The sequence below is a fragment of the Hoplias malabaricus genome, chromosome 12, assembly GCF_029633855.1.
Source record: "Hoplias malabaricus isolate fHopMal1 chromosome 12, fHopMal1.hap1, whole genome shotgun sequence".
NCBI classification, from domain to species: Eukaryota; Metazoa; Chordata; class Actinopteri; order Characiformes; family Erythrinidae; genus Hoplias; species Hoplias malabaricus.
This window is the reverse complement of record NC_089811.1, coordinates 13011640-13024377: the sequence shown is the minus strand read 5'-3', so window position 1 is coordinate 13024377 and position 12738 is coordinate 13011640. Positions and strand designations below refer to the sequence as shown.

The following is a 12738-nucleotide window of genomic DNA, read 5'->3' as shown; positions in this document are numbered from 1 at the left end:
TCATATTTGCCTTCAACAGCTTTTAATTAAAATATGCTGTTCCACTTTAAATGGCACAGCAGTTACATTCTAGTGCCTAAGGTGCAAAAAGTGCTATTTAAGATGGGACAGAGAATTATAACAGGAAGTTTAGACCCCAGAATGAAACAGTTTTACCTTTTAAGAAGGATGTAACATTATATTTCTGAAAACACTGGAATAACGAACCCTGGTTTCATTGGACACTGGATTTCATAATCTGTTGAGTTTATTTTCATCTTTTTTTTTTTCTTGTCCCTAATGTGTCCTGAATTTTTATCTTGGTCTATAATTTTTATTTTATTGTATCTGTAGTAATTTTCTGGCCTCTACAGTTTGTTTAGACATACATGAAACAAACAAGTTGTCTGTGAATTGTAGTACACTGTTCCTGTTACTTCTGGAAACACATTGGAAACTAATATCCACCTTGTCCACATTTTATTAAACACTGTATTAAATTGTGCAGTGTTAAGTGTAATGGATTTCTTTTTTTCCTACAAATGACACAAATGTCATTTGTGACATTCACCAAAACATTGAATTAATTCATTATTATGTGACTGTTTCATCCTGTTCAGGGTCGCAGTGATTAAAAATATCACATGAAAGAGACTAGCCATTGTGATCCCAGACGGACCCCCACGGATTCACCAGATGGAGAACGTCTTTAGTTTTCACTCCTTCTAGTGACTGTTGTAGAACAGCATGGCATGCCCCACTACTAGGGTGAAATCAGCAGCTGTCTGCCCGCCTGCCTGCCTGTCTGTCTGTCTGTCTGTCTGTCTGTGCATCTGTGAAAGGCTAATCCTGTCTGGGTGGGTTGCCACCACCTTGTATTTCCCACATTTATCTCAGAAGGAAGCAGACAAAAAAAAAAGTGCCGCTGCCAGGCTTTGTGAGACGTGAGATAAGCCGCCAGTCACACAAACGAGCTCTGGCTTTCTTTTTTTTTTTCTTTTCTTCATGTAGCACTGAACATGGAAGTGATTCAATCTGCTGTGTCTCAGGAACAGAAAGAGTGTCATGCCTTGCATGGTTTTCCTGCCTGAAATATAAAAGGCATTCATTCGGCTGATCCTTCTGCATGTACGACTGCAAAGACTGAGAGCCGTTTTCAATTAGACCGCCTTCCAGCTGCCAGTTCAATGACAAGCTGCGCGAGTTTAAGAGGAGAGAGCCACTGTTGAATGTTGGTGACGGTTTCAGTAGCAGCTTCTAGATAGTCTGATACTGAAATCTCAGTCAATGGGATGAAGGTTTGCAGCTCTCTAAATTAGACAGTTTATATTTAGAGAGGGAACTATATTTCATATCTATGGAAGTGCATTTCCGCCACATTAACTTATTATAAAATAAAAGCACCAAAATTCTAAGATTCTATCTCAATATTTTGAGATAATTTCTCATTATTTTGATATATTAAGTCAATATATTCAGATACAATCTCATTATTTTGAGACAGTATCTCAAACAACTCTCAGCAAATTAATAAAATGTAAATAAATAAAATAAATACATAAAAAGTAAATTTAAAGTAAATAAAATTGTTTTTTTTTTAAATTGGGGTTTAAATTTGCAACAAGCTCCAGAAAGGGTTATTTGAAATAATTGTGTTTCCACTATATATAAAATTGCTGCTGCACCTGCTTCAGGTTGTTATGAACAGAAAGACAGCAAGAGAAAAGTACATTAAAGTAGTTACTGTTAAGTTACTGTTGAAAATAACATTCGTGAAGTAACATAAAGCCAGTCATACGCTGGCTGCACCATGACATGTCCAAAAATTCAAAACCACCACTGGCCCCACTACAAGCTCTGTTCAATTCCTTAGAGCACCACAACAGGCCATGCAGCATTCTGACAGTAGTACATTAAAGCCCTATCCAGACCACAGAAAATCACAGCAGGCCACATATGACTAGAAGTTAACTCAGTTAATGTTACGATCCTAGCCCCATCTACATGTATATCTTTTAACTCAAAAATAGTTTGTGAAGAGGTAGCACTAATAAAAAGTTACAAAGCATGATAAGTGATGCTGAATATATAATATATAGTTTAAGTAGATTGTAAACTTGAATTTGAATTGTGTTTTTTTTTTTTTTGTTTGTTTATTTTGTTGGTGGAGGGGGCAGTGTGGAACTGCTGCAGCTGCTGAAAAAGGAAAAATCCTAGAGAAAATACTGTAGAAATAATAATAATAATAATAATAATAATAATAATAATAATAATAATATTGATGTGAGGTTTTTGTTGTTTTATTTCAGTATTCCTTCCATATACAACTGTATCTAAAGATAATATATTATTTTAATGTCTTGTCTGATAAATGAAAAATATATATAAATAGTGTTTGCATAATTTAAATTATTGTGTTCATATTTCCCTTGAGTTGGTGTTAGCTACTATGCTAACCAACCACGCTACCAAGAATTGTGCTATTCTACAATCTTTGGCAAAAGGATTGAAAAAACAGCTTTGAAAAATAAATAATAATAATACAAATATACATTTTAAAAAATTCACAAACAGCCTTCCTCAACCAAAAAGTTTGCCCTGAAGATGCTGGCTTACCGGTTGACACCTCTGAGGTCTTGAGGTCAGAGCTGTGGAGGGTGAGGCGAAGGCGTCCACTGCTGATCTGCAGGAGAAGGTAGCAGGGCTCCAGATCCGACGTCAGTCCGCTTGCCAAGAGCAGACCATCCGGGTTCCAGGTGCGGAATTGAAGGCGTACAGAAAGCCCTTCCAGAGTGGGCGGGGGGGCCGGCAGGGACAGGAAGCTGCTGCTGGAGCTCAGGAAGGTGGCGGCCACCAGCTGCGGCTCTGAGCAGGAAAAGGTCACATTGCCCTAGGAGAGGGAGGAATGGGCCAAGCTACATGTCACTTCACATGCCGATGGGGGGATGTCAAAAGGGCACTGGCATCCAGATGTAGACCGTCTGCCAGGGCATTAGCTGGAGCAGATCATGCACAACCGTCTACAACTCTACGACAGTATGAGAGGGAGTACTGAAGATTAAACTGTCACTGGAAAAGATTGAAACCAGTGTAGAGTAATATGGCAAGACCCTGGTTAAAGAGGCACTAGGAAGGATTTGGTATTTTTGCTCCTGGACTCCCCCTATAGTTGCAGAGGGTAATTCACTTTCACAGTACTGTCCTGAAATCAAGTGGCATGATTCATCACACTGAGGCCCTATTCTCCCTATTACAGGTCAGTAAAGCATCACAATGATTTTGAAATGCTTCCTTTATTCATTTTTAATCGGATGAGAAGGACATTAGACTCTACCTCTCAGGTCTTCAACTCAACTCTGTGTATCTGCAACTGTCAGTGTAGCTGTCAATGAGTTTGTTTATTAGGCAAGAAAGAATCAAACTAGCAAGACTAATATTCCCAATGGGTTGTCCCTAAGCCCAGACCTCAACATCACTGAACTACTCAGATTGTGAGAAGAAGAAAATGTAACCAGCTTCTAAAGCTGAACTTTGAAGGACTGGAAAACCATCCTTGCTGGAACTGGAAGCTGTAACCAGGGCAAACATTGGACACATTAATTACTAATCATTGTGAATGATTAGCACATTTACTAATTTATTTAATATTTTAAACTGGTTTTAAAGTGACTCACATTTTGTTCCTTGACTTTTTCATGACCCAGGCAACATAAACTTGATGTAGGCATATTTATTTCTCTACCCAATGTTAACTATATTTTCACAAGCATAAATCATAAGTCACTGGTGTCTTAGTAGGTAATTAAGTTTCAGTTTCACCAAGCAGTTATTTTCAACCACCTGAGGCTTTTGCAGCATTTAAGGTTGAATTAGAAGGTTTGATAAAGTCTGCAGAATAAAAAGTGAATTCAATTTCATATCATAGAAGCGTCAATGATTGTTGAACATTTCTGAATGAGCATGCTCTAAATTTATCTTAAGTCCAGCAGCGCTCCTCTGATATAATTGTAGACTGGTAGAGCTGCCTACAGAAAACCGCTAGTAGCCTGGAAATGATGCACTGTTCTTTTTTTTTGTTTGTTTGTTTGTTTATTTTCTGATGATGTATCAGATTTTGTAGGGCTGTTCCATTACATAGGAGAAGGTTTTAACCACTATACCATGTAACACTGTTCCATGGGTGACACTCGGAAACAAGGGGTAGGGATAAAAATAAGAAACGGCATTCAAAAAAAGCTGCTGCTCTTCTAACTAGACAGTCTGAGTTGCAGCATAACGCGCAAAGATTGCACAAGGGGGAGTGTTCATGTACAGGTTTATTTTATGTCATGTGCCTGTTATTATTTTTCTCTGCAGCTCATCTAAAAAAATGTTTTGACTCTGTTTAAGCTTTGACTCTATCACCTGGAGATGGCAGGTTTGAATCTGAGTGGGCCTCTCCCTCTTCACTGTTCTTTTTGCTAGCTAGAACTCAAGTCAGTCAATCGATATGACAGATCTGGGCAGTTTGCATTTTCCTCTGATGTGTGAAGCTCTTAATTGGCGTTGCATTAGTGGTAGTTTGCCATGTTTGCCCCCACTCCCCCAAGGCTGAGGAAATTGTGGCAAAGACTTTAAATGACAACCCCCACCGAAACCTCCTCAAACACCCCCCACCCCAGCCCCCCAAAAAAATACTGTTCTGTGGTTTTTAACAATGGGATTGTCTCAGATTTTCCTTCAAATTTTATTAATCAGTGAACATTAACTTTCAAATGTTTGAACAGATGGTCAAACATTCAGTGACACACTCCATTCTAAGTTGGAAAGCTTGAAGGGGTGATGGTGAGAGAAGGGGGACATAGATGGGGAAGAAAATGAAAGAAGTGAAGAGGAGGGGGGGGGGCTGAGGCAGACGTTCTGAAGCCTGGATAAATGTCACAGCGCAGCTCCGTTGAGAGCAGCAGGAGCACGGAGAGCACATCTGCGGGACACGGGCTCATGTAGCCGTGAAAAGGTTACTGCAGTGCGAGGTGAACAGCTCATTGATCCCAGTGCCACAGGAGCAGATCAGTGAACTCCAGCCTCCGAGGACCCACTCCCTCACAAGCCCTGCCAGTCTTGCTCCCGTCTCTCAATCACTATGTCTGTCCCAAAGCACTCAGCTGCCTTGTTATTTTGCTTTCAAAGCTGGAGGGACAGCTGGGTGCACTCTGGAGACCCAGTGATGGACAGGAGAATATGATTATGATATTGGTGAATGTCAAAAAAGAGGAATATTTCCAAAAGATGAAGAAATGTATTGTTTGAAAACAATTAACTGGGTCTGAAAGGATGTTGTGCTTTCAAGAAAAAAAATTGACTGCCCAGTCTAAACCCAGAACCCAGAGCCACTGAGGATCCTCATTCCCTCATAAGCCCCACCAGTCCCTCTGTCACTATCTCTGTCCAAAATGACTTACAATAGCCTTGTTATTTTGCTTTCAAAGCCGAACAGCTGTCCGGTCCCCGGAGACACAGTGATGGACAGAAAAATATGATTATGATCATGCAGAATATGTTTTTGCAGTAGATATTGGCCATTGTTCCTGTACAGTATGTTTAAACTTGAGGCTTAAATCTGCTCCAATAACAGCTGCTGAAGGAGACTGACTGATTCTGGAATCTGTTAAAGGCAAACACGTAGAATTTTTACCTACAGCTTCAAAATCATTGTGATACTACATTGACTTGTAATGGGTGTAATAGAGCATCTCTCATGGCTAATCTGGACTCAGCACTGCAGAAACCACACTATGTAACATTTCAAAGCAGGGTAGGACAACTAAAGTCAGGAAATAAATTAGCAGGTTACATCCTATTCAGTGTGAACCAATAAGAGAACATCTAATGATAGACAGACTTATAGACAATAACTGCAGATGTGGCACCCTATAGCATATTATGAAAGTGGCAATTGTTCAGTCTTACCACGCTGTATATCTGGGGCTTGCGCCTCTTGGCGAGGTCGATGATGTTCACTCCGTTGTAGTACAGGTTCTCCACGCAGCCGTGAAAATTCCGTCTGAGGAAAGTGCCGGGTTTTCCGGGGAGAGGGATCCCACCGAAGCTGAGCTTTGAGGAGCAGACATCAGCAGGTTAAAAAAGTATCTGAAATGTCTGCAGAGAACTAGGGATATTTCCTGCAAGGGTATAAACAGGAGGAAACATCCTCTACTCTTCAACATGCAGCTCCAGCAGTGCACAATGCTCTTATCTCTGTTTAGGATGGAAAAATGAGAGGGCCTTGTGGAGAAAATCCATCCCTCCCAACAAAAATTCACAGACACAGACATATTTTTTTTTTCCTAACCTCGACAGACTTATACATTTTATGTGGTTCTTGCCATCATTACAATCAGCATATACAGGTGCATCCCAGTAAATTTGACTAGGCTGATAGCCTCCATGCCACACAGCATTCATGCAGTAATTCTTGCAAAAGGAATTCAGACCATGTATTGAGTGCATACACTTTATATACTTTTCAGTAGGACAACATCTCTGTTGTAAAAACCATTTTTTTTTAAATTAGTCCTATATACTGTTCTTATTTTCTGAGATAAAGACGTTTTGGTTTTCCTTGGCTATAAGTCATACTCATCAACATTAAAAGAAATAAACACTTGAATTAGATCACTCTGTTTGAAGTGCATTTATATAATGTATGAGTTTCACTTTTTGAATTGAATTAATGAAATAAATTAACTTTCTGATAATATTCTAATTTGCTAAGGTGTACCTGTACATTAGAATGGGCTACATGGCAAAAAAGTGTTTCAATCAAATTTAAAGAATATATTTCATCACAAAGAGAGTGTGATTGATCATGTATCTCCATTTTTGTCAATATTTAGTTTACAACATTACTTGAACACAGCAGCTGTCCTTCACATTGTGTGAAAATTTCCTGATGAATGGGCCAATAGAATGCTTCAAAATAGCTTGGAATTATATATTTTTACATTGATGTCCACTGAAAGATAATAAAGCTTTTTTTTTTTTTCTCCTGTAAAATGTTACTATTTTGGAGATACATGGTTTTTTTTGGACAGCAACGATACATTTGTAGTCAATTCCAAGTACTTTGGAGCATTTCTTAGAGAATATTGAAGCATATACAATAGGAAATAATAAATTCTAAAAATAGCATCTTATTTTTAAAATAGCATATCAAATTTTTTTTTACTTATAATTGTAATATTAACATGTGAATAAATACAAATCAAAGCAAATCCTTCAAACCTGCCTATTCAATATGTGTTGAAATGTGCAGGGTTAAATAGATGTTACAGTTTGTCTCTTCATCAGAAATTTGCCACCTATGTTGTTGGAAATAATGTTGGTGATTGGTGATCCAGCTATGAATGTAAATGGGGCCAAGCAATAGTCATTCATAGAGATGAGTTTCAAATGACAATACAATTGACCAATCATATCTTCTCTCTAAACGGACTAGCTTTATTTTAAGTAACTTTATGACAGGTTTCGCACACAGTCAGAGTTGGCTTTCATTCTCATTGAGAAGGAACTGCTGGTGAAATAAAAAAAAAAAGCAAAGGATCAGTTGCATATGCCAGCTGATGATTAAATTGTGAAAATGGACATTATGCAAATTTAGTGGTTATTTTTCTGATGCTAATGTAATGATGTGAAGGCTTTGTTGGTATTGTGTGGTAGGAAGCTGTGACTGTCATGCCTCTTGAACCCTGGCACACTGTCTCCATATTCCACTGAAGTGCACAAGCTTCTGTAATGTGAATATTTGTAAGAATTATTTGCATTTTGCTCAAGAATTGAGCTCTTTTGTTTAGGTGGTAATCCTCTCTGTGCTGCTTGCATATTGCATTTCTAAGACTGAATTATTGTCTTCATTTTTTGTCTCAAATTTTGCAGTACTTTAGGAGAGGGCATAACCTAAGCTTTGTTTTGTTTTTCATCATATGAGAAGGGGGGTCAGAGGGCCAAAGTTTGAGTGACAGTTTGCTGCTGATATAGTATGGGATACTGATATATACACTGAATGATCACTGGATTAGGAAATCATGGGAGATGGAATATGATCACTGATAAAGTAACCCCAATTGGTGGTTACATCCAAATCCACTCTCATATAAGATGTTCACCTGTCCACTGCACAACAAAAGGTGACATTTACCTGCTATGAGTAAACAAAGCCACTTGAGCAACTTTGCCCATGGATAGATAGTTGGAGCCTAGAGGAGTGGTGCCATCGTTTCATCAACAGCTGCACTGTAGTGTGGTATCACGAGTACTATATAGTACTATACTGAGTGTAGAGGAACATCATGAAACAACTAACCATAGGTCACACAGCAGTCAGTCACATGTGGTCGATCCGAGAGGTAAGTTTTGCATGTCAGGACTGGTATCACAGCACATACGAGCCATGGTGGAGCAGTTCACCCACCAGTACAAAAGTGGGTAAGCACAACCAATTTTGGTCATGACCATGTGACTTACCCTGCATCGACTTACAACAGCTGTAGACTTACAGATGTGCCACTGTTGACCACCCATCATCACAAACAACATCAATGGATCTTGGACTCATGGAAGACTGTCGCCTGGAGTGAGTGCCGTATTCTGTTGAGATACGTCGATAGACAGGTCGCATCTGTCAGAAACCACATGGACTGCTAAAAGTCAATGGTGGTGGTGGTTATGGTCTGAGGAGTTTTCTCTTGGCATTCTCTAGGACCTTTACATGTGCACCCAAATCTTAAGGAGGTGTAATTTTTCAACAGGGCAGTGCCTATTCATTCGGTTCAGATCACTTGGGAATGGTCGGAGGAACACAACACTAAATTCTCCATAATCCCTTGGCTGCAAACTTTCCTGACTAGTTTGGGATATGCCGGAATGGGCTGTGCAATACACTCCCATTCGCCTGCAAAAAATGTCCACCAAATAACGGAGCTGCTGCGGCGGGCATGAGTCAAGTTGCATATGAAGGGTGTCTGTTTCACAACATTTATTAGCCAGGTGTTCCTAATCCAGTGACTGTTCAGTATATCAGTGATATTGCCCACCTCTGTTTATTCAGTAAAAGAAGTAAAAGAAAAGTAAAGTCTGCTACCTCATAGTCGACCTCCAGAGAATCTCCATCACCTTTGGCCCTGAAGTGCTGTGTGTGTCTGTCCAAAGTGAAGTTGACCTGCTTGTTAAAACGCTCAATGAGCACCGAATGCCAGTGCTGGTCATCGAGCAGGCTGCCCAGCGTTACCACCATTCGCCCACTGCTCGACCTGACCCTGGTATCATCTAAAAGAAGCAGAGAAACAGAAAAATAAGAGAGACCTGACCTAGCCTGTCACAATTACTCTCCAATCATCTGAGTGCAATTATTTCAGCTGACGTCAATTATTTCCCATGATTCTAAGCTTTGGTCTCAGGTTCTATTTTCAAAGGTTCACTAATAAGGACCTATACAGTTTCCAGTTACACTAGGGGAAGATTTTAATGTGGTAAGGGGTAAAAGTCTCTGAATGTGTTGAGAGTGCAATGTAAACAATTCAGGACTCACCAAGATTAAGGTGCAGAGCTAGTCGTCCACGGTGCAGCTCCAGGGTGATATAGTCTCCTCGCTGACCCTCTCCATGCAGCAGAACGCCCTCCGCCTGCCTACTCTTAAAGCGCAGGGATATCACATCCTTCACCGTGCTCATGGACTTCTGGTTGAACCGGTAGAGTAGAGAGCTTCGGCCATCAAAGTCCGCCACGTACGATTCTTGGTGGACATGGAAAAAAATTAAACATGATGAATAGTGACTAGGGTGGCACGGTGGCGCAGCAGGTAGTGTCACAGACACACAGCTCCGGGGACCTGGAGGTTGTGGGTTAGAGTCCCACTCCGGGTTACTGTATGTGAGGAGTGGTGTGTTCTCCCTGTGTCCACGTGGGTTTCCTCCGGGTCCTCCGGTTTCCTCCCACGGTCCAAAAACACACATTGGTAGGTGGATTGGCTACTCAAAGTGTCCATAGGTGTGAATGTGTGAGTGTGTGTCACCCTGTGAAGGATTGGTGCCCACTCCATGGTGTGTTCCTGCCTTGCACCCAGAGATTCCAGGTAGGCTCCGGACCCACCGCAACCCTGAATTGGATAAGCCGTTACAGACAATGAATGAATGAATGAATGAATGAATGAATGAATAGTGGCTACAGATGAGTGATCCTTTTATTAATATATGTAAAACACCTTCCAAAATAGTTGTGACTGTGCAAAAAAAATGGTTCACTGGCAACAGGACATTAGATTTAAAAATAGAGGTAAAGGTTTTAGAAAGACAGGGAGGGGTTTATCACTCGGGGAAACTGTGTGCGCAAACCGAAATTTCTACATACACTTTTCATGACCCAAAACCAGCATAACTGAAAGTGGTCTTCAGACCTTCAGGTGGCACTGAATTAAAAACAGACATATTTCTGTAGTGGAAATCACTGCATGGGCTCAGAAACTCATCCCAAAAGCATTTTCTGTGAACCAAGTTATTTGATGCATTCACAAACACAAGTTAAACTCATAAATGCAAAGAAGAAACCAAAATAAACATAGCACAGAACCAAGCACCATCTTTCAAACACCATGTTACATGTAAAAGTCATAAAATAAGTAGAATTTTCTCAGATTTCTTATGATGAAATTAAACAAATCCAAAATTGGAATGAACTTCACTACACAGGTTAATCTCTAGTACTATCACCAACTTTTAAAAAATTTGGGTTTTTAACACGAGAAAGATCAGCGTACTTATCAATACTCATTGTGTCAAAAATTCAAGTCTTCGCCCAAGTCTGTGTTGCATATGCCCCCACTATGAACTGCATATATCCAACTCCTTAAGCCATAATGCACATTTTTTCCCTGAGTTGGGTGCTTTGTGAGCGAGGTAAAGCTGTCGGAATACATAATGCAATCTCCAACATGCACCTGCCTTCAGATTCAAAGGATGGATGGTGGAGGGAGGGGAAGTTTTTTTTTTTTCTTTTCTTTTTTTCCCCCTTCTTCTTTTTCTTGAGAGTCAACTTTTTTGAGCGGAGGAAAAACTGACATGTTCGGGGGGGAAAGTTGTTCAAACGCTGCTTACATTATGGCCTATCAAAGAGGCGAGTGTGGGAGCGCAAGGAGCTTTTGAGGACTTTTGGCAGTGCTCTGCTGCAGAATGTCATCTATAATCCACACATGCATAAAAAAAGGCCAGAAATAGAAATAAAACAAACAAGGGTGTGTTTGGAGGGGTGGTCATTATTTTTCACGCTTGTTTACACTGTTATTTTGTGGAATTCTCTTGATCTGGGAGATTTTTTAGCTCATTATGGCATAATGTTACTCATTAGAGGGACATGGAAAGAGATGCAGGGTGGGAGGGAGGAAGTGAACGTGAGATGGGATCAAATATATGAGAAAGTATCAGCATGATATTTGAGCGCTAAGTATTTTAAGAAAGGAATGCAGTAAAGATGTGATCCTACCAAAAGGTGGATGTACAAGGTAAGGAGTGCGATAGCTATTTTTGCTAACTAGCAAATGTCAGGTTTCAGCCAAATGAGGAAGCATTGGGTGGGCTGTAGGCTGATGGCACTGCTGTTGAACAAATGTTTAGCTGAGGAAAGCTTCTGAAAGCATATTTTGTTTATTCAGAAATAGTCAATGGAAAAAGTAGTAGGTTGTTTCTTCGGATAAGCTAGATACACTAGAGCTAACTGTTCCAATGTTGAATGCTGATGAGGACTCATTATCTTCCACACTGTCTGTTCTCCCCAGTGGGCAACATGTCCACATGTTTGTGTTCAATAAATATATATCCACTCTTTCTGGACCTTGCTGACATTAGTAAGAGCAGCGTCTTAATCACATCCGTGCTGCATATGCATGGAAGCAGCACTTGGATCAGTGGCCCTGTTTTCTTCAAACTCTTTTTCTGAAATCAAAGGTATTAACAAGTATTTTGAGAAGGCTGTAGACTAATGACTGAGACATTTCTGTGAGGATTTGATGGCATTCTACCACAAGAACCTCAGTGAAGGTATGTCCTCTCGTACATATTTGGCAGTTATTGTTGTTCTAAGACATTTATAATACATAATTCTAGATTCATATTGTTTATTCAAATTGTTGTGAATATTTCGTCTTGTAAAGCACTCTAGGACGTGTAATGAAATACATGCATGTCTGTGGGCATGAATAGTTATATTAGCCATTAACATCACTTCATATTTTCCCATGTCAACAACCATCACCTGACTGATTATTAGTGGCCTACCAATAATCATGCACCCAATCACAATCTCATGATATGATACCTGCTGATACGGTGCCTGCCTGATTTTATATTTACCATATTCTTAACCCTATTCTTTACCCTATTCTTAAATGAGTGTCACCACATGAACATCACATTTGGCACCGGTGTATCAATAATGTATCATAGAAGAAAGTTATATGATATATGACCGTACTGACAAGTCAACTTGCTTAAGATCTTAAAATTTGAAATTTGAAAAGATAGACAATACAAATTAATGTCCAAGGCATTTCAGGCCAGACTGATTCAAACATCACACTAAACATCATTTAATGGATTCACCTGTACACTGTATCTGACACATATGGCCAAAGTTATGGAAGACTGTGCCTAAGCTAATGTCATATAAATTATAAGAGAATGTTATAGGAGTTTCCCTTGTAATCTACTTTCTGAACTCAACAGTAGTGACAAG

At 39.8% G+C, this 12738-nt stretch overlaps 1 protein-coding gene across 1 annotated transcript in view; it reads right to left on the bottom strand.

The window, feature by feature from the left end:
• cntnap5a (contactin associated protein family member 5a) overlaps positions 1-12738 on the bottom strand; it is a 181014-nt gene that overhangs the window by 71159 nt on the left and 97117 nt on the right. Inside the window, exons 5-8 of the mRNA XM_066685845.1 lie at positions 9545-9748; positions 9098-9282; positions 5929-6072; positions 2596-2869 (exon numbers count right to left, since the gene is read on the bottom strand). Of these exons, the coding sequence (XP_066541942.1) occupies positions 2596-2869; positions 5929-6072; positions 9098-9282; positions 9545-9748 (807 nt within the window). The remainder of the gene's footprint in view (positions 1-2595; positions 2870-5928; positions 6073-9097; positions 9283-9544; positions 9749-12738) is intronic.